We start from the raw sequence: 23,501 nt of genomic DNA, 5'->3' as shown, positions 1-23,501 counted from the left end.
TCTTTATTTCTAGAAAACAAACTAAATCTGCCTTCTGGGCTCTAACTACCAAATTAATCATCCTCCTTTTCTCCCTGTCATTGAGCCCTCTAACATTCCAAGAGAGGATTTTGACTTTCATCAATCCACATAAATCATTTCCCATTTGTTCCTACCGCTCCTTCTATTCACAAGCACAAGCTCTCCATAGCTAACCGTACAATCCAATCTCTTAAGTTCCCTTTCAGAGCGTGATGTGGACACCGTTTTCTTCTTTCTCTTTTTACAAAGGGTCTCCCCACCAGTCATCTTCAACTTCTATAGCAACAAAGCTATTTTTTCTTCGCACCCCTCAATTGGAATTTCCAAAAAATCTATTGAAATCTTTGAAATTGGAAAGCACCTTGTCGGAGGGCGGATCCTCTTTGGAGGAAGCATTCTAAAGGAACACCACCTCTGACCCATCTTGTAGAACCATAGATAAAGGCCCATTTACAACTTCCCACTCAGGGGATCCTCCCCAACGCTTCAGAAACAGTGTTGTCCCTTTGCAATCCTCGCCCAAAGTAGAAGAATCCGGCACCCAGAAAGGAGTAGAAGAAGAAGAAGGCCCTTCCCCCCAAGAAGAACGGGACAAAGACAACGTACCTTGGAATCTAAGGACTTTTTCTAAAAGAGCGATGTCAGCTAGAGGTTTCACGATCACCTCTAAAGTCGTCGGAAAAGACGCACAAGGGTCAAGGCCTTGGGAAGGACCCATCGCCGTGGACGGGGAGCTAGGGCACCGATCGTGAAGAACTTCTTTGGGAGAAGAGTGGAGATTCTCCCCTCCTTTTAAAATACAGGCCAATCCTTGTTTTTCCAAGGTCAATCAATTCACTTGATCCTTGAGTACTCAGACTTATGTTTCGATGATCAATTTGAACCCCCAATTTGATGCCCACGAAAAGATTACTTTGATTTAAGAAAATGTTGTTTAAATACATTCATGGTTTGTTTATTCCCTATCCTAAAAATCCTATTTTGTTGGATCAAAATTCTCTTGTATGAGAAGCGTTGAAAATTTTATCTCAAAACATCAAGTGAAGAAATAAAAGAACAATTTTTCTGTTAGTAGGGAAACAACAAACAATAATGTTAACCCCGTTGAGTACAAATATATGGTAGCTACAAAGCAACCATGAAAAAAAAAAGCCATATAACACACTGGCAAAGCTACAACAAGCATTGTCCCCTATATTTAAATCAGTATAAATGAATCAAGAAGTCAAATAAGTATTATATTTACTATTGAAGCATTAAAAATACTAGCTTTCAGTTAGATCCCATAATTCAAGTATGCGTAAGTTAAAAATCGATGGTGTTTGTTGAAAGAGAGAGAGAGAAAACCTTAATTCTCATTCATATAATTAACTTCTTACAATAGAAAAATATATATACAAGGCTAGGTTGAACTAACTACCATATATGTGACCTATATTAAGAAAGGAAAGAGAGATTGTACACTATAAATACATTGTATTCAACAGTGTTAATCTGTTTTTATCAATTTAATATTTCAGTTTATAAATATAAATAAACCAAGCTAAGAGTATCACAGAGAACAACAGGGAAAAAATAAAAAAGAAAAAAGTTGATCACAACATTTTATTCAAATGACATTATGACAGTTTTACAAAAACAAGGAGTGGAATAACATTCAGCTCCAGGGATCAAGTATCAACTCTAAGTATTTTCAGACTGATGTATACAAATGTCTTATCATCAGTGAGAAGCATAATATGAACAAATTATTATCAAACAAATTTAAACCTTACCTCCTGATCTGACTGCCGTTGACAATCTTTTGGTAACTTATTTTTGTCATTTATGAAAAACAAGGTCGTCTGCCCAGAAAAGTCCCAAATGTGTAACTGGAAAATAGCAGAAGTTAGAAATCCATCTACTTCTGCCAGCTTAAAAGAAATATCTTAATTAATAATTATATGGCATACCAACTCAGACTCAACACTGAAAATTTTGCAGGCTCTTCTGAAGAACTCCACTGCATTGTCCTGAAAAAATCAACATCCACTGTGAGATATGGGATAAAGAAATCTATAGACAGGCAAGATAGTCTAAAGACTGGAAACCTGGAAACATCAGTAATCACAGGTCAAATGAGGAAAATATTGAAAGTGTAATAAGTTTAGTCACATCATATAAGTACTTTTTTTATGATAAGTAAATAGAGAGAATATATTAAAAGAGCATAGAAAATAGCGCAACAAAGTACACACGAAGTATATAGTAAAGGCCAATAGGCAAGCAAGGGAGAAAAAAAGAAGCGCAAATACCGATCATCCAAAGCAACTAAACCCCTACACCCTAAAGACCAGGAAAGAAGAGAAAACACAGCTGGGCACTTCTGCCATGCATAGCCCACAACCAAACTGAGAAACAAGAAATGACCTCATAGTAGGAGAGATTGAACCCCACAGCTCCTCCCCTTTTCCCTAACTGAGAGAGGAGAGCTATTGTAATTAACCAAGCATTCCAAATTACGAATTTCCCTCTCAACATGGGAAGCCGAAAACATTTTCCTCTTTCCCCTTGAGATCCTCACCCCACACCCTTTTCTTGCCTCCATTTTCCTCAGGAGGGAGGTAATTTCCTTTTCAAAACCCACCACTAGCATCCCCAAAAAGCTACTGAACTTGGAAACAGGGAAGGCTTTCGGAAAAAACCACCTCCCCTACTGAATCGTTACTAGCCTCCATGGCCCTAAAATCCTCCACCTCTTCATCCCTAACCACTAAATCCCTCCCCGTAAGACCCTTTTCTGCACTCCTCGTTAGCTCCAACAACCTTCCATCCTAAAGCAATATCCTTAATGGCTGAGAACCCAAACACAAGGAAGACAAACTCCACCCTTGATAGGCAAACTGGCCCGTTGCCACAGTTGAGCAATCCAACTAGAGAGTGAGGAGGAGAAGAATGGTGTGTGTGTGTGTGTGTGTGTGTGTGTGTGTGTGTGTGTGGTTGGGGGGAGCGCCAAGGGGGTGTGAAGGCCTACCTATTAAACAAGTCACTTCTTCCAAGAGGGCTTCATGAACTCCTAAAACCCACTCTATCGGTCCCTAAGTCGCCACCTTTAGAAGTAGATCATCGAAGAGCTCTAAAGAGCCAAAATGAACTCCACCTTAAGGAGGTCTTGAAGTACCCATTTGGGTCTTCTTCTTTTTCTTTTGATAAGTTCCCACTTGGGTCTTCTTGCCCAGGCTCTCATAAAAAGGGATGGAGGACAAACCGTTTGGCCAGCCCTTTAGAAAGTTTAAAAGGCACAGCCCACACTTGGCTAGCCCACCAAGGCTTCCTTCAGACGAACAAGGGCCATTTGCAAAGGACTAGCCCAAGTAGACGCAAAGGGCCCCTTCACCCACTACACTTTCTAGAAGTCAGGGACCCATCTTCAAACTCAAATAAAATGAGAGATTCTACCAACAAACACAGATTTAGCTCACCTTTCAATCCCCTAAGAATGTCAAGCCCAAGAATTGAGCAAGTTTAAAACCGAAAAACAGCTCGAAAGAGCATCCCCTCTCCCCACCAAACACTTCTTGAGAGACCCTAAGTTGCGCAAAACCTCCTCTGTATCGCTATCAATCCACACTGTCTTGCCCACCTCCCTCTTGCCTTTGTTCAGCACCTCTGCAAAAGAAGCATGGTTTATAAGAGCACCTCCTCCCTTTTTTTCATATTCCTCCCAGCACCCAGCAACCTCCTTATAAGCCTCCAAAGGCCTAGGCTAAGTAACAAACCCTCCTTAGCTTGGTGGCAAGGATCTTCCAACCCCCTAGGAACTCTTTTCCCTTTATAAAAACAAAGGAGAACCTTATTTCCTATGCGCTCCAAGCTGAACAAAGCAAAAACCTTCCAGCTTTGCTGCTGCACAACTCCAGTTTGTAGCCCCTTCCACTTTCATTCCACACCCTTTTGAAAGACTCCCTAAACTTCCCTTTATAGCACTCTTCCACGCCCCTCTAGAAGCCCAGCAAAACCCCTCTCCCCAAACCTGATCCAAGAGGAAAACCCTCTGACCCTCTACACAATCTTCCCTATCACCTTACCTTTTACTAACTCCAACTAGATTTCAAAAGTTTTCATCTCCACTCCAAACCAACAAGATCCTCCAAGAGTACCCAAGCCAGCATCTTCCTCCATTGCACAAAAGCAACAATCTTAACAGAACAGCCAATCTTCCTCCATAGAAAGCTCCATTGTTAATGAGTTAGGCCCTCAGGATGCCACTACTGCTGCTTGCATACTAGGCTCGCCATTGTCAAACTCCACTAACATTAGTCTCATTATATAAGTATACAAATATTTAAAATTCCTAGACATTAATGCATGCCTACTCTACATTACTTGGGTTCACATACAAGTTAGTACAAGTATGTGACTATTGTCTGATCCTTCAAATTCCTAAATTTTAGAATACGGGAAATTGGCTAAAATTAATCTCAAGTATGAATACTTACAATGAACTTTTATATGATTAGAGATCAGGATAATTTATTTAATTCTATAATTCTTTTTGCATCCAGTTTTCGCTAATAAAGTTATATCATTCAAAAGTATGCAGGAAATGGGGGGGGGGGGGGGGGGGGGCGGGGGGGGGGGGGGGGGGGGGGGGGGGACATTTCAGATTTTTTACTTTATTATTTCTGTTTTATTTCATTATCTCTTTAAATTTTGTTATTCTAAGATTAACAAAATTATGTCCATGGATCTTGAATCATCCTATCTTTTCTCAGCTTATTTCCTAGTAAAAACTTGTTTCTTTTTCATATTATCTCAAAACGTCCTCATAAAAATCCAAGTTCCATCAAACTCCTCTCCTCCTATAGTGGTTGCAACCAAAAACTCAAATCAATTGAAAAACCAATCATCCATATCAAAAGTAAAAATGAGGATGATCACAAATGCTTTTTGATGAAATTTAAGAGTAGCTTATCTTTTAGGGTGTAAAGTAAGGAGACTTCCTACTTCTTATCTTGATTTACCCCTTGGGGCCGCATAAAACCTCCCTATCTATTTTATGTCCCTCTTTGCAATTCCCAAAAAAATGAGAATTATATTAGAGAGAATTCAAAAAGACTTTTTGTGGGGAGATCCAAGAGAAAGAAGAAAGATCCATATGGTAAATTGGTCAAATGTTTGAAAGGATAACAAGTACAAAGGGATGGGTCAAAGAAGATTGGAGGGTCTTAATCAAGCCTTGCTTGGCAAATGGTTGTGGAGCTTTTCTTTTGAGTGAGAGAGCCTTTGGAGGAAGATCATTCATGGAAAATTCAAGGAGATCGAGGGGCGTTGGACAACTAGAGGAGTGAGGGATTCTTTTGGGATGAGCATTTGGAAAGAAATTACAAAAGGTTGGGAAGAGTTTAGTTTCAGATTAACTATCCAAATCTGAAATGGTAGGCATCCTAGATTTTGATGGGACAGGTGGGCAAGAGAGTTTAAGTTGAAAAGCACATTCCCTGTGCTTTTCATAATAGCCTCTCTAAAAAATGCTATAGTTGCAGATTCATGGGATAGAGGAGGTGGAGGTGGCAAGTGGGAGTTTCAATTTAGAAGACCCTTCCAAGATTGGGAGATACAAGAGGTAACCCATTTTCTAGAGCTTATTTACCTGTTGAAAGTGCAAGAAGGAGAGAACACTTCACTATGGAAAGAAGATAGGAGGGGAAATTCAGTGTCAAGTCATTTTACAAATCCCTAAGTCCAGAGAATAATTTAGTATTCCCAACTAAAGAGATTTGAGGATCCTATGCTCCACTTAGAACATGGTTTTTTGTTTGGGATGGTGTTTAGAGTCTTAACTATCAATATATTAATGAAGAAGAGATGGCCCATGGTTAATAGATGCATCCTTTGTAAAGATAACGAAGAATCGGTTGATTACATTTTGATTTATTGTGATAAGACAAGAGTGCTTTGGACTTTTTGTTAGCAACCTTTGGCTGGATTTGGGTGTTTCTAGCCTTGGTGTGAAATCTTCTCCTTGAATGGAAATTTAAGGAGCTAGATAAGAAGAGAAGAATAGTTTGGCACTTGACTTTGATTTGCTTGTTTGGAGTATTTGGAAAAAGCATAACTGAAGGACTTTCAAAGATGAAGAGCTCTTAGATCAAAGATTGAAGGGGTTCTTCATTAAATCACTTTTAGAGTGATCCCATGAGGAAATAGAGAACCCCTCTTAGATGCTATTTCTTATGATTAGTTACCTGGTTTTTGTAGGCTAAACTGGTTAATGTTTGGTGCTTGTTTTGAGATGTTTTGGGTATATAGCCAGTATACATAGGATGCACCCCCTCTTTTTGGCATTGCTCAATACATGCTTTTGTCGTCTATTAAAAAAGAAATTTAAGAGTCTAGGTATCAATATGGCTGCTTAAAACAACTTATTACAAAATTTAGAATACAAAAGTAATTCACATTATAGGGGGTCAGATCATCAAGAAACGTCAATGCACTCATTACAAAATGCCCAATAACTCATTAATTTGAAATAGACAGGAGAAGGATGCCAATTTGATAGATGCACTGATTCAAAGCATAATTTGGCTTAAGCTTGAGTTGTTATTAGACGGATACTGTTATTAATTCATCTTCAATTCATGCCAAAATCCATTGCTATTCTCCATCATAATAGTTGTTAAAAAATGCCTTGGAGAAGGGTTTTTTTATAGTATACTAAGCAACACCATAAAGGAAGCATTCATAGCACACCCAAAAAGAAAAAACAGAAAAACAAAAGGAACATTAATAGAAAAAGGCCAAAAGACAAAGACTTAATGCAAAAATCTTATAATCTAAACTCTAACGCACAACCCTTCAAAAATGAGCTAATTCCACTTGTTCCCAATCAGCAGCACAAAGGCACAGTTTTTCAAACCTTCCACTTCCTTTCCCCAGCAAAACTACCATACCCACCAAAAAGGCCTCACCCAACAAATACTGAAGGCAAAGAAGAGGAAGGCCAAAAAAATTGGGACACCACATGATGGAGGATAATTTGGTAGTTGACTCTTCATTCTTTCTACATAAACAGATATAAATAAAGGAGAATATGATTGAACAAGTTATGGATTTAGCACATTTAAACATTGCTTTTCCAAATTAATTGTTATGTAATGTGATTAAATTTTTTCCTTAAAGATACCAGAAAATTATTTATATTTTTATTAAGTTTCCAGATCCTTTATTTTGATACCTTTTCTTTTATTATATTTATTCCATGAGAGAATGTGCAATTGGACTCAGACAATTAGAATGGTTAATCAAAAATCGCTTACTTTTGGGTCCAAACTACAACCCAGGTTTTAAATTACTAAATTAGGTGTCACAGGGCAATACTGAGAGGCCACTAAAATTTTTCTTTCTGAAACACAGTAACCCACTAACCTGACTTTGCAGGAATGGTGAAAAACCACAAATATTAAGCCCTATTCCCAAGGACAATGTATCAAGTAAGCCTTAGACTCCAACTGGGAGCTTACATTCCTAAGCAAAAGCACCTACAATTGAGCTATGCCATCAGAGCTAAGGGAGACAGTAACATACATCACTTTAATACCTTCAGAAATGACCAGATGTTAACACAAATTGACCACAGAAAAATATTCAGGGTTTAAACATATCTCAAATTCAATTTAAGTATTTAATTTAACCTTAATATCCATATCCATCATAAAAATTTAAAAATAAAAGCAAAAGTGAAATGGAGCTCAAACCTTTACTTCACCTCTAATCATTTTAGAAGAATTTGTATGCTCAAACTCATAGAAACCCATAAAGTAATAGGTCTGACCTTGGAAGCTTACACAGAGAGAAGCTCGGTAAAGGAAGCATTTGGACCATTTAATCTACCTTATCATCAGTACAGTTGGTTACAGGCAACATGTAATGAAAGGTGGAAATTTTTCTTCTCCCGTTTTGAATATTATGAAGCAAGTTAAACCATAAAAACGGAAGTAAAAGTAAGCCTGTACAGGTTTCGATACTAAATGATGATAGAAAAGTTCTTCTAAGATAGTTATACAAAAGGAAATGTAAAAATGAGGATACATCATTAAATGGTCTTCTGAGAGGACCATTTACAATGAATTATTAAATGTGAAATCTGGCCACTATAGCAAAAGAAACTTCTATGATTGACAAATTGAGAATCATGAACTTCTAAAAGAGGAAAAATTCACTAATCAATAACCACTTAAGTCAATAATAGTTTTAGGTATAAATGGAACACTTAAAACCTGGTTTAGATCTGCTCATTGAACTTGATTTCCTTATCCTATAAGAAATTTAGGAGGACACATAAAATGAATTACACAGAGAAAACAAAATGATAAAAGTCTTCAGCAGCTAGAAAATCAGCTTACCATATCATATGTCATATGGCTGAATACATCTTTTTATTTAATAGGCATATTATCATATACTTCTTATGGATGGAACATAAATCCATTAACATAAAAGTACCAACTCATATTGCAGACGATGATTTCAACCTTGATATTTGATCTCAAAACATTTCATTATGAATGAAATTTAAAACCACAATTTGAATGAAATTTTCAGTAAGCAAGCAAGACCTAGAACAAAAGCCTGGATACACACAATACATATGTCACAGGACTTAATAATATAGCCATTGCAATGTTCCATGCCATAGAGAACCAAAAAAATGAGAGAGAGAGAGAGAGAGAGAGAGAGAGAGAGAAGCCAATGGGGCTAGTAAAATGAACTAACCTTTTTGGTTATTTTTACTCCCAGTGAGTTTGTCTCTCTCAAAATAGAGAGCCGGAGTAGTAAAGGATAAACATCTGCCATGTCATCCTCCATAACTGAAAAGGTCCTACCATCCTTTGTTGCAACCCTAGAATCAGTATGCCTGCATGGAAATTTAGAATGGTACACATTCTGAGATGTTAACTTATTCTTAAAGAATCCAATAAAAACTAATAACGAACCATAAGTTGCATCCAAAGCTGCAATACCTCTACCTTTAGCACATAAGGAAAATATAGACATGAAAACTAGTACAATAAATTTGTCAAGTACTACCATGCAAGTTATGTTTTTGAATGTACAGTAGAAATTGAATGCCTCCTTTGTTATTTACAAAGCATTTTGGAATAGAAAACAATAGATGTCAATGGCCCCATTCAGAAAACAAAGATAAAATGGCAGCCACCTCAAAATAGTGATGAAAAAATGAAATGTCACCCTGAGGAATCTCCAACATAGTCTACCCCAGTTACCAAAATCAGCACAAATAAAGTTGAAAAGCATTAAGAAAAATAATGAGCCAGCCCTGTAAATAATTAAAACTAAATGCGTCTAGAGCAGAAAACATCAGTGTCTTTGGGAATTAAATGCATCTAGCACAAGCGACATGGAACGCATGCACCACTCCAGTGCCTTTTTAAACCAAAACCCTCAATTTATTGTACAAACGCCATATGTATTTTTTCAATTTCCAATCAAATTCAAATAGTTCAATTCAACAAAACTTGACAAAGCACAATCTAAACACACTCACCATTTGAGGGCCTGCAACCACAAATCTCCAGGAACCAATGCATAGTCCCTCCCTGACACCCCCACTTCCCCATTCTCATTACTGTGCCCTGAATCCTCTTCTCTCCTAAGATTAAACACAAGATCTGAGTTAAATATGTTGTTTATGATCTTCATGGGACCAACATACGATGAACCCGACGTGGCAGAGTATAAAACCCCTCTCTTCGCGTTGCCATCGGCCAAATTTGAATCCTGGGCCTCCTTCCACCACCTGAAAAACCCAATTCATGTATCACTCCAAAACACTGCGAACAGATTTTACCAGCACGTTTCAATGCAGAATGCAGAAACACACCCACATCCCAAGAACATGAACCAGAGAACCTATTTCAATAATTCTCAGTTTGGTCGCCGAGAAACCATAAGGAAACATGAAAGAAAAAAACGGAAAACCTTACGGCAGCAAATCCGCGGGGTTTCCTTCGGTGTTCGTTACTTTTCCTACAATTTCTCAGCACCAAAAAGGGACACTAAACAGGAATCCGAATCTGGGTTCGATCCGAATCGGGATTGGGATTGGGATTCAAGAAAGACGGTGTTAAGTTGAAGTGAAAAGAGAGTGAATATGTGGAGAGATGAGACCTGTAGGGAACGAAGTAGACCCGAACATCGTCATTTTGCGGGTGAGTGGAATCGGAGAGATCTTCTGAGGGAGCGTCCATCGTGGAGAGAGAGAGAGTGAGAGAGTTTTAGAGAGAGGAAAGAAGTGTATGGATTGTGTGTGGAGGCTTTCGAAACGTTTTCTCTCTCTCTCTTTTTTGGTTGTTGTCGTTGTGTTTAGAGAGAGAAAGAAGAGAGAAAATGGCGGATTTGCAGAGAAACAAGTGGAGTTTTTTCTGTGAAGATGATTGAAAGAAATTAAGCGCACTTACATATTTTTCTTTTTCCATTTTTGTGAATAGGATTGAACTTTAAGGAATAAAAATTTAATATATGTAATGTCATGTTTTTATAAATATTTATAATAAGCTTAAAAAAACGTGGCCATAATTTATTATACAAATTAATTTTTTTTTTTTTTTTTTGTGAGAAGGTGTGATAATAGGGAATGTTTGCAAAGTGTTTCCAAAAATAGTTTTTTTGTCCTTTAAGAACAAAAAAAAACACTAAAAAGAATATGTTTGATAAAGAAATATACAATTGTTTCAGGGAAAATTCTAGGGTACTTCTTCGGTACCTACCCAACAAAATTTTCAAGCCATTGGATGTCCAAGATTACATCTTGGCTATCCATTTTAAATTTGAAATAAAAATTCCACTTAACCAGTTAAAGGAAGAACCGGTTGTGGCATTCTTTCTTCCTCCATTCTCAACAATTTTGGGTTTAAATAAAATAAATATTAGATAAAAATAGAATTGGAAAAAAATAAAAAATAAAATGATATAAAATTTGAAAACATATTTATTAACAAAAAAAATCATCATATATCATAATTACATTATTTTATTTTTAACAAATTATTAAACATTTAAATTCAACATAAAAATGAATATGGTAATATTTTAATATGAAATGAGTATTTTCATAAAAATTCAACATTTTGGTAATCATACGTAAAGTTTAAGTAATTAGATCGTCCTAATTTTTTTCCGTACTTTCCAAATTTTACATTTTTTGAATTTAAGGTTTTTAAAGTTAAATTACAATAAAATAAATTACTAATACTCTTTTAAGTTACTAATGATAGTATTTTCAAAAATAAATTTGTAATTTCAAAATTTTTAAAACTAAAAATCAATATGAAAAATGTGATAAAAGTACCAAACATGTATTTATCACATTTTTCATACCATTCTCATATTTTTCGTACCCTAAATTATTTATATTTTTAAAATTTAAAATTTACTTTTTAACTTGAAATAACAATAACATAGTTTAATAATATTATTTTGAGTTATTATTGATAGAATTGTTAAAAAAAAAAAATTAAGCATTAAAAAAATTTTAAATTGGAAATAATGTAAATTATCCTAAAAAATTAAAAAATTAAAACACTAAAAAATTAGAGAGGATATGAAAAATGTGAGAAAAGGTATGAAGATTATGAGAAATCCTCACATTCTTCATACCTTACCTCACATTCTCCGTATCCTAAAATTTAACAATTTTTCGATTTTTTTTCCACTTAAAAATATAAATAATATTGTTTATTGATATTAATCAAGCTTAGAAATGATGAATATTACTTTTAAGAAAATTAAAAAATTAAAACACTAAGTAATTGTAGAATGTACGAATAATGTGAGGAATTGTACAAAGAATGTGAGGATTCCTCACATTCTTAGCACCCTTCGTCACATTCTCTTTACCCTTGAAAATTTTACAAATTTTCAAACTTTTCAAAAAAAATTTCCACATGGAAATACAATAATATTATTTATTGATACTAATTAAACTTAGAAATGATGGAAATTACTATTAAAAGAAATTAAAAAATTATTCTTAAAGAAATTATGGAAGTTCGTAGCCCATCTCACAAAGTTCGTACCCTCTCTCACAAAGTTCGTACTCTCTCTTAGAAAGTTCGTACCCTCTTTTAGAAAGTTCGTACCCTCTCTTAGAAAGATCGTACCCTTTCTTAAAATGTTTGTAAGTTCGTACTCTCTTACAAAGTTCGTACCCTCTTTGACAAAGTTCGTACCATCTCTTACAAAGTTCGTACCCTCTCTTAGAAAGTTCGTACCCACTCTTAGAAAGTTCGTACCATCTCTTAGAAAGTTCGCATACTCTCTTAGAAAGTTCGCACCCTCTCTTAGAAAGTTCGCACACTGTCTTAGAAAGTTCGCACTCACTCTTAAAAAGTTCATACCATCTCTTAGAAAGTTCGTACCATGTCTTAGAAAGTTCGTACCCTGTCTTAGAAAGTTCGTACCCACTCTTAGAAACTTTGTACCCTCTCTTAGAAAGTTCGTACCATCTCTTAGAAAGTTCGTACCATCTCTTAGAAAGTTCGTACCCACTCTTAGAAACTTCGTACCCACTCTTAGAAACTTCGTACCATCTCTTAGAAAGTTCGTACCCTCTCTTAGAAAGTTCATACCTTGTCTTAGAAAGTTTGTACCCATTTTTAGAAAGTTCGTACCCTCTCTTAGAAAGTTCGTATCCACTCTTAGAAAGTTCGTACCCTCTCTTAGAAAATCTGTACCCTCTCTTAGAAAGTTCGTACCATGTCTTAGAAAGTTCGTACCCATTCTTAGAAAGTTTTAGAAAGTTCGTACCATGTCTTAGAAAGTTCGTACCCATTCTTAAAAAGTTCGTACCATCTCTTACAAAGTTCGTACCCTCTCTTAGAATATTAGTACCATGTCTTAGAAAGTTCGAACCTTCTCTTAGGAAGTTCGCATCCACTCTTAGAAAGTTCGTACCATCTCTTACAAAATTCGTACCATCTTTTACAAAATATTGATGACAATTTCATAACAAATTACTAAATGTTCTCAATTTGATTAAAAATAACTCAGAAAAAATTAAAAAATCTAGATATTATAAATCATTACATATTTAAATGTCATTTAACATGACATTTCTACCTACAATAGTTATATGTAAATGGAAAAAAAAAATCAAATGTTACCTTTTAACACTTGTAATCACTTGACATCCTTCAAGACATATAAAGCTTCATCTTCAAATTTAATCTATGAACAAAAAAAAAATTATATAAAAATATTAATAACAATTTGAGAACAAAATTTTATAATAAACTCATAAAAAATTCTAAAATCGTTATTTAACATCACATTTCTTCCTACAACAATTATATTTGGATAAAAAAATATAAAATATTACCTTTGACATTTGTAATCACTTGAAATCCTTCATCTTCTTCATATAATACAAATTTTAAATTTTCTCTCTCAAAAAGTTTTAAACTTGATCTTGAAATTTGATTCATCAAAATACATCTTACATATTTTGTAATTTGGTAATTGGAATTATGTAATTTTCATATTAAATTACTATCTTTTTTTTTTATATATGAATAATGAGAGTATAAAAGTAGTAAGTAAGATTTTCTTTTTTTAGATAAGAGTTAGGTAATGCATTAAATAACAAATTATATTTGATATTTAATAATAAATTATAAAAAAGTTGTAATATTTAGATCTATATGAAATGCATGTGATTATTTTTCATCAACAAGTTATCTTTACCGGTTTGACAAGTTTTTATAAATTTTTTAATGATATGCACTTTACACATGTCATATTTTTATTGGAGTCAAATGTGGGTAGGTACCCCCAAAATGAAGAGTGGGTACCATAGAACAACCCTTGTTTCAGTGATCTACATGTTTTCAATTTCAAAAGTCTTGCTTTAAAAAACAAAAAAAAAAAATGTCATTCTTCATGTTTTTTAACATTGTTTAGAGAATTTAAAAAAAATATGAGTGTGCTCTTCGTATTTTTAATATAATGTTCTTTGTGTTCTTTCCTCCTTTCCTTGCAGTGCGAGTATCTTCACGAGCTCGATGGTCGGTTCTATCTACACAAGCACATCTCTAACTAAACATACCTAATATACTGAATGTATTTCTAATATTTTCAAGTTTTTTTACTAAATAAGGATGAACTTGAAAGATCAAGTGGATTTTAAAATTTTAAAAATTTAAAAAAAATTTGTTAAATTTGGGTAAAGAGAAAAAAGTGTTGAAATGAACCATATTAAGATTGGTTGGTTGCTTTTAAGGAATGTTTTCATAATAGGACCGATTATCGAATTAGAAAAGCTATCGGTTCATGGTTCATTGATCGTACTGATGATCGAAACGGTGATGTCATAAATATATATTTTATATATTATTAAAATTAAAATTAATTATAAAAAATAAAAATAAATAAATTTTACCAATTCATCATATATCATATTTCTAATACAATATAAGATGTGTTCATAATGTAAATCAATACAATACTTTTATCAAATCATTACCATCCTATATTCACAAATGAGCAATAGACTAACAATGATAAAGTTATTTGAAAATCATAAAATTAGTTTCAAATCATAAATTTATAAAAAAAATCAGAATTTTAATTTAAAATTAAAATTTTTAAATTTATTTTTAAATCATAAACTTATTTTAAAATTAAAATTTTATTTATTTAAAATATGAGGACACAATATTTTCAAAAATTTATTAACATCACAATGTTTCATTAATTTGGATTAAAATTTGAAAGTATAAAGTTAAAAGAATTACAAATGTAAAAATTAAGATAAATAAGGAAATAAGGTAATAGAGGAAAAAGAAATAAAGAAAATCTGAAGATGGACTTATGGCCATTAGGATGGTGTCCTCGTCAATCAATGACAGCAATTGCAGGAAGAAGAACGAGGTGGAAGAAATGGGCAGGCAATGACTGTAGGCCTAAGTGGGAGAGGGGTGGAAAACAAGTTGGAATAACGAAGAAGAAAGGGAAGGTGTCATTTGAAAGGCAGAAAACAAAAAGGAAAAAATCATTTTGAACCGTTCAGTTCATCAAAACCAGTTTGGTCAGCCAGTTCATTGATCTAACCGTCAGTTCCGACAATTCAAGGCTAGTTCAAAGGGGTGAATAAGACTGGAATGGTGAGAATCAACTATCAGACCGGTCCGATCCAATTTTTAAAACATTACTTTTAAGTTTTGTGTTGTATTTATTTGTGTGAATTTTTTTTTCAATAATTTCTAGTGTAGTGAATTTGTTGGTTGTGTGTGGTATTTGTCCAATTAATGTAAAAGTTTGGAGTTTGATACTTATGTGTTGTGTAGATCTAGGCTAGAAGTTGCCAATCAAACTCCCACTGGAGTAATTCGTTTCTAAGAAACAAGTAACTAGTTTGTTGCCTTGATTCAATACCTACGTGGGTAATATTGTGTCAATTGGATCACCAAAACTCTCCCACAAAGTGATAGGATCTTAGCCAACTAACACAAAATTTCCAATACAACAAATTTCTTGGTCTTTTATACTAAATCTGGACTTTTTACCTCTTTCTTTCTCTCTCGTCAAATGATCTTAAAAAACTAGGCACTCCATTTTTTTCGTTTGGGAATTTTGACTCATGGACAAGTAGTGTAGGTTGTTTTTTTGAGTTATTAAATTAGAAGAAAAATGAAAGCTTTCAATATGAATGAGGCTTTAGAGTTTTTGAACCATCAAGTGGCGGACAACCTACTTGTTCCGTTTTTTATTCGGGAGGGTTTGGTTGTTTGGGCTATGGAGACATGGATTTTTTTCTCTCTCAAATTGGGTTCTACTTGCGGTGGTTACATAGGCTACAATTTGGCTCAATGCCATTGTACTGCCATTTAGGAGGTAATGTAGTATATGCAAATTTGTGGTACATTACCTAAGATCTCAAATTTGTATACATTACCTTTCATCTAGGCATGCCCTAACCCATTTAGGTCATACTATATATCATAGTACCATAGGAAACCCATCCCAACAGTCAAGACAAGTCATCCCTCCACTTATGAGGCAATGTACTACAATTTCTATTGAATTATTCAAATCCATGAGCTAATTATGGATAGCTTACCTACTTACAAAAAAACCCATAACTTGTATTCTTTATGCAACTCCTAATGCACCTAAATCATTTACAATGTAAGAGATATGAGTTGAATGCTCAAATCAATGTCAATGCATAAAAGGGATAACTTGGGGACAATATAGTCTAAGTTTGTTATAGCATGTCTTTCGTTTAGGGGATCAATCCCAACACAAATAACTCTCTTTAGTGGAATGTTAAGTTAACTTTAAAATTGGATTATAAGGGAGCTAATATTTTCTTATGAGTTCTAGTGGTTCCCGCTCAAGGTCTCATTCCATGGTAACACATTTATTTAAGTTTGTAGTTCATAAGGGTGCATCGGCATTTTGGTAAAAAAGCAAGATTGCACTAAATGTTATGAGTGGACTTTCATGATAGGGTTAATTAATTAATTGGAGCCTAGTATGGCTAATTAATTAAATAGAACCCAAGTGGACTAGATTAGGTGACCTAAGCATATTTGGCCTCAAGTCACTTAAGCCTATAAGGTAGCCTATAAATACCCCCTTATGGGTTAGAGCTTCATATTTTTGTCAATTGTCTTACAAAAAAAGCAAACCCTAGACACCCTAAAGAGAGGGAAAGAAAAGTCAACCCTTCTCTTATACCAAGCTTTGTGAAGGGAGCGATCAAGTGGAAGATCCTTAGGTAGACAAGTTCTATGACGCTTTAACACATTTCACAACATCTTCTTTAGATTGGATTTGATCTAGGAATATCCAAATCACAAGTATGATTCTTCTATTTTCTAGATCTAGCATTTTTAATGGTTTTTATAGTCATTGTTTTCTATTGTGTTGGATTTAGAGAAGCCTAAGAATACATGCATGCACCGTATATGATCTAGGGCTAAGGAATGAAATAATCCAAATTTCCAAGAAGAAGACTAAGGCCCTAAACTCCTAAGAGAATTTATATAGGCTTCCTTGTGGGCTTAAATGACTTGATCCGAACTTGGGCTTGGGTTGTTTAATCAAGACTACCTAGTTCTTAATTAATTAGTCATATTAGGTTTCAATTAATTAATTAACTCAATCAAGAAAAATCTTTCATATGATCTAGTACAACTTTGCATATTTACTAAAACACCCTTATGCACACATATAAATTAGAAACTCATAAATACTCTCAAAATCATGTCACCATGAATGTGGAAAGGACCATTGGGATCCATAGGAAAATACTCATGCCCTCGTAATCTAATTTTGAAGTTGACTCAACATCACACTACAAAAAGTCAACTACACTTTGGTATCCTATGTAATATTAAACAAAATAGAACTCGGGTTCATGACCTACGATCCACTAGATGTAAACATCCCATGAATTGGTATCTGAAATCTAACGAGGTGTATGCTATCAACCTCTCAAGATCACCTTCTCACTTTTTAAGTTACAAATCATTTTATTATGTGATCAACTAACATACTCTAACTCATAAGACCATTTCTCAAATTCCACTTTGGTCATGTTTGATATATGGAAATAAGGAATGAATGCATATATATATATATATACATTCATTCCTTATTTCCATATATCTCCTTGAATAGGAATGAATTTAGTGATTCCAATTCTTTTATTTGGATTCATATAAGAATGTATGGTTGTAATGATTATATATTACCATTTCAATGTTAAGTAACAACAAGAATGAGAATGAAAAAAGAAATAAATGAACAAAAATATTCATACATATAATTTTAAATAATCTTTCATTTTATTTTTCAAAAAAAAAAAAACTCCCAATATACATAGTTTATAATAATTTTTTATTTTCATTTAAAAAAAAAAAAAAACATATTTGAGAGTCTTTTTGCTGAATAATAAAAACCTATTTGGGCTTGTTTATTTTTTTCAATATTATTTTAAAAAATTAATGTCATTGTTTGGTTGTTGTTCTCATTGTTTTGAAAACCAAATTGGATCGTCAACCGGCTGCCTACCTAGTTCAATCCAATCAAATGAACCATTTAAAGGTTGAACCGTTAGTGAACTAGACAAATTGACAGTTGAATCGACAAACCAGATGAATAGTTCAATTTTCCATGAAATGGTCAACCCTTGGTTTGACTAAAAATTGCTTGGGTTGTCCACCCATTTAGGGCAAGCACCACTAAACTATACAACCAATTTGTAAGATTATACAACAAATATTTATATATCCCATTTCCAAATTATTATTATATAAATAATTTATTTTTATAATAATTATTAATGATAAATACGAAAATAATATAAATTGTTGTAAAATACAAAAATAAAGAGAAGAAAAGACGAGAGAATAAACAAAGGTATTCAAAGAAAAGTATAATAGAATGTAGGAAGAAAGCAATATCAATTTTCATTAGAAGTATCTCTCTTTTATAGGGAGTTACAAAGAAATATACATCAATATGAATGATCATTCACAAGTACCTATAATTCGATAAATTTTCATATTTTATAACACTTCCCCTTGGATGATCATAAGAATATGCCTCATTAAAATCTTATTAGAAAAAACCCTAGTGAAGGAAAAAGAGTACAACATCCTTTTGGATTAGTACAACTACCTCGTTAAAAACCTTGTTAGTAAATGACATAGACCCATGTTATTGTAGTACATGATTGGCTTTATTCCAATATCTCTGAGTTGGTGTAGAACTATATCTCACAAGTAAATTAACAAGGAGTGCAATATCTAGTCGTGTATAATTTGCAAGATTCATCAGTACACCACTAACACTATACTATAATATGGTACTTCTAGACCAAGTAGTTTTTCATTATCTTTTTTAGGACATAAGATGTCTTTTTTCACTTCAAGTGAATAAACTATCATCAAAGAACTTAATGGATGTGATTTATCCATATGAAAGTGCTTCAAGACTTTCTTTGTATATGTTGACTACTAAACTAATATTTTGTTTGAAAAGTATTCGATCTACGTTCCACATATATTATAATAATTGTAAATATTCAACATAATGAATATGCATAGACAAATAAGGTAATACATATATACTTCTCACTTCAAATATTCATTGAAGTGATCATACCACATGTATTTGGATTGCTTAGTCAATACAAGGATCTTTGTAGCTTAATTGAGTATATGCTACACTGTTTTGAATTAGTTGCTTCAAGCATTTGAAATCCTTTAGGGATTTTCATATGTATATATAAATATATTATCTAAAGATCCATGTAAATATGTAGTAACGACATCCATGAGATGCAAATCTAGTCCTTCTAAGACTATTGGTTGCATCCATCATGGGAGAATATGTTTCCTTGTAATCAATACTAGGTTTTTACGGGAGACCTTGAGCTATGAGTCACGTTTTATATCTTGTGATTTCATTTTTCTCATTACACTTTCTTATAGATATTCATTTATATCCTACAAGTTTGACAACTTCAGGTGTTTGGACTACATGTCCAAATACTTCTCATTTTTCTAATGGTCTAATTTTTTTTGGGATGTATTCTGTCCATTTGGCTAATATTTTCTATGTTGACATTCATTCATAGTTTCTACTTTGGGATCCTCATCATTTCTTATGATGTCAAAAGGTATTTGGAAAGAAAATATATTGTCAATGACGAGTATTTCAATCCCATTTTTCTCTATATATAAGTAAATAATTGAGATCTCATCAATATCAAGTACTTGTACCTTTTCAGGAGCTAATTGTAAAACATATGTCTTTAATAAGGCCATTTGTTTAAACTGTGCCTCTTTAGGGGCTACTTGAGATTGATCAATTATTTTAATAACTCACTTAATATGCAACTTCTTCAAGAGTGCCACATTTTATATATTTTTTTCTTGTGTTTTCCTCTTCTAGGGAATGTGTTTGTCTTTTTAGGGTTTACCACACTTCAAGCATGCCTTAGACTCATTATTTAATTGTCTTTCAGGGACACCAACGCATTATTTAATTATTCTTTAAGGAAATCAATTCGTACTGGAATATTCTTGGTCAGTGAAAATGATTTTGTCACTTTCTTTGCATCAATGAAAACATTTGGTGGTTGATTTGCAAGTTCTTGCAAATAAATAATCTTTTAAACTTCCAGTTCACATTGATTAGTACGAGGATCAAGATAAGTCAAAGTCAATGCATTCCAAATAATTTCATGTTGTTCTTCTGGAACTGGCTCTTCTCCCCCTAATGGTAAGAAAATTGTCTCATTAAAATAATAATCTGCACAACATATCATTCTACCTTTTAAGTGTATAGGTAGACTAGTCACTAAATAAAAACTTCTGGTTTTATAATGTACATCCATACAACCTTTTACCCTAGGAGACTAAGTTGGTCTTACAAGATTCTTTTGGACTTAGCATTGTATAAAGTGTCATTCACATGGAATTAAATACTGTTAGTGACATAGTATAAGCTCTTCTAGAGCCTTTAATTCGGTTTCTATCACCTGATATAGTATTAACATTGTCTGTCATCAATGTTGTGCAATTAATGAGACAAAAGTTTCATCAAAATAACAAGTCATAAACCATTGTCATAAAGACTTTGTCTTTATAAAGTTGAAAAAATATTATTATAGAGAAAGAGTTAAAATCAATAGAAAAATATTAGTCATTGATGATGATTTAATTTAATAAGTTGTGTAAAAACAATGAAAACAACAAATTCAAGTTTTACAAGGTTTGACATTATCTGAAAACCATATATATAGAATAATATTAATAAAAAAAAATATTTCAATTATTATAATAAACTATTAATAGAATACTTTAACAATATTTCAAGTAAATAATATTTGAAAATATAATAACCTACAATTTATCAATTATAAATATGGTAAAAATGTATAAATATGAAATAAGAATTAAAATCTAATGTGTGTGTGTGTATATATATATATATATATATTTTTTTTTTTTCTTTTTCATATCTTTGGGCTATGATTGTTTTATCATAAAAAAAATGTAAATTAATACATAGCTTCAGATTATGAATTATTTTATGTAAATTTGTGCATAACTTCGGACTATGAACTTTTATTATGTAGATTTGTACATAGCTTCAGGTTATGAATATTTATTTATTTATTTTATAGCTTCTAGCTATATAATATTGTTTGGTACAACTTCCGGTTGTACCGTATAATTACAAATAAATAATTAGGGATCATATACATAACTTTTAGTCATGTATTTATAATTTTGTAATTTTCCCTATAACTTCTTGTTATAGGGATTGTGCATATTTATGTATTCAAATAAAATAAGTGAAAATAGATAGTCAAAGGGTAATAAAGTAGAAAATCATGATATAAGTTTATCATATACATTTTTGAGAGAAAAAAAAGAGAAGAGTCTTTTTATTTCTCTAAAAGAGAAGAACGCATTTTTATTTCTTTTGAATAGAGAATTTATTTATTTATTTGTTTTGTAGAGGTTATTCGTGCTAATAACATGTTGTAAAATAAAATAATAAGGAGAAGGAAAAATGAAAAAATAAACAAAGATATTCAAAGAAAAGTAAAATAGAATGTAGGAAGAGAACGATATCAATTTTTATTAGAGGTATCTCCGGGAGTTACAAAGAGATATACATCAATATAAATAATCATCCACAAGTTCCTATAATCCAATAAATTCTAATATTTTATAACATAAATTAATTAATATAATAATTTTTAAAATAACAAAATACATAGATATATAGATAAAATTAAACATTATAATTTTTTTCTCATTTTAAATATATCATCATCATATTTAAATATTATACATATTCTATTTAATAAAATTTAATATAATAATAAAATTAATATAATAACAAAATTTAATAAATTAATAAATTTATATTTATATTTATCTTTATCATTTAACTTGAGATATCAAATATAAAAAATAAAATATTATTAAAAAAAATTTTATATATATATATATATATATATATATTAATTTCTTAAAATTATTTTTAATTTTAATAAAATATAAATTAGATATTTATGATGTCACCGACCATAATTCAACCACTACTCGTGAATCAATAACTTTTTTTAATTTAATGATTGGTCCGATTTTTAAAACATTGATTTAAATATCAATTCTTCTCCTTTTTTTTTCTTTTTTCAAAGAATGTAATGCACGGGCGGGGATTTTAGAGAGACGAAGGGTATGTCACTCTTGGTCTTTTTCCTTTCTTATATATTTTCCTTTTTCCTTGTTCTTTTTTAGTTTTTGGTGAATTGGTATTTTTGGGATTTTAGAGGGACGTGGGAGCACAGTAAGGCAAAGCCGCAAAACTGAGTTCATCTTTCTCAGTAACAACCTTTTTGCTGTTTCCGAAGTCAAGAGTGGGTCAGCATTCTCACAAAACAAAATTAGCCTAAAATTGAAAATTCACCACTTTTCCAACAGGTTTAATTTAATTATTAAATACCCGTTAATTTAGATTTAAAATCTTAAACTATTATCAATATTTACATATAAAAGAGTAGTGTTTGTTGGTTTTTTTTTTTTCTTTTCTAAAATAGTCTTTTAGCGCTTGTTAGGAATGGTAGGTTTGGAACCCTTGAGAATAGTACGCGTTTGCTTTGTTTGGTTGATTATGAAGTCAATGCAAAATTTGCCTACTGAGTATAAACACCCTTTGGAACAACTATTAGATCCACCTGCAATTTGTTTATGTCCTAAACAGAAAGACCAATTAAGTAAGTTTAACAAATATGGTTATAAACATTATTTTATTTAATTCATTCATTTATCTTTTCTAACGACTTAAAAATTGATTTAGATAATATTTCTCTTTAAAAAAAAATCATAATTTAATTAAAATAATTTTAACATCAAAAGTTTATTTAGGTTTCTTTCTTTATATATTACTTTTATTAATGTTTATCTTTTTGAAAGACTTAAAAAGTGATTTAGATAATGTCATGGTTTTAAAAACCAAACTAAATCGGCCGGTCATGGTTTTGGTTTGATTTGGTGCTTTGAAGTTTGGATTGGCATTGAATCGTAAGAACCCATGGTCAAATCGATGAACCCCCTGAACTGAACAATTCTATGGTTTAGCTTCCTATTCACCATTCCCCCTCCCCTTTTAAAAATTTCTTATTTGAGTTTAAATTAATGAAATCATTGGAATTTTTATTTTGAAAGTAATTTACTAATTTTTAATTTTTTTTGAAAGTAAATTTTTTTATTTTAAATAGAGTAGATGAGAATTTATTATTTTTATTTTTAATTTTTTATAATTTTAATATATATCATAATATTAATATTCATATTTTATTAAAAATTATTTATTTTTAATTAGAAATTTATTTCTAATTTTAATAAGATTTCAATTAAATTTATTTTATATTATATAAATTGAATTTA

At 32.1% G+C, this 23,501-nt stretch overlaps 1 protein-coding gene across 3 annotated transcripts in view; it reads right to left on the bottom strand.

Annotated features, from left to right (window-relative positions):
* Positions 1-10,456, bottom strand: part of LOC117916145 (ubiquitin carboxyl-terminal hydrolase 8) — a 39,240-nt gene extending 28,784 nt beyond the window's left edge. For all 3 annotated transcript variants that reach the window (XM_034832018.1, XM_034832019.1, XM_034832020.1), the window contains exons 1-5: positions 10,192-10,456; positions 9,569-9,820; positions 8,776-8,917; positions 1,974-2,033; positions 1,797-1,892 (exon numbers count right to left, since the gene is read on the bottom strand). In XM_034832018.1, coding sequence (XP_034687909.1) covers positions 1,797-1,892; positions 1,974-2,033; positions 8,776-8,917; positions 9,569-9,820; positions 10,192-10,271 — 630 coding nt within the window. In that variant the 5' untranslated portion in view covers positions 10,272-10,456. The remainder of the gene's footprint in view (positions 1-1,796; positions 1,893-1,973; positions 2,034-8,775; positions 8,918-9,568; positions 9,821-10,191) is intronic.
* Positions 10,457-23,501: the final 13,045 nt, after the last annotated feature.

Source organism: Vitis riparia, chromosome 6 (genome assembly GCF_004353265.1).
Source record: "Vitis riparia cultivar Riparia Gloire de Montpellier isolate 1030 chromosome 6, EGFV_Vit.rip_1.0, whole genome shotgun sequence".
In the NCBI taxonomy this organism is placed as follows: Eukaryota; Viridiplantae; Streptophyta; class Magnoliopsida; order Vitales; family Vitaceae; genus Vitis; species Vitis riparia.
Note: the sequence above shows the minus strand (reverse complement) of the source record. Positions and strands in the feature narration are given on the sequence as shown.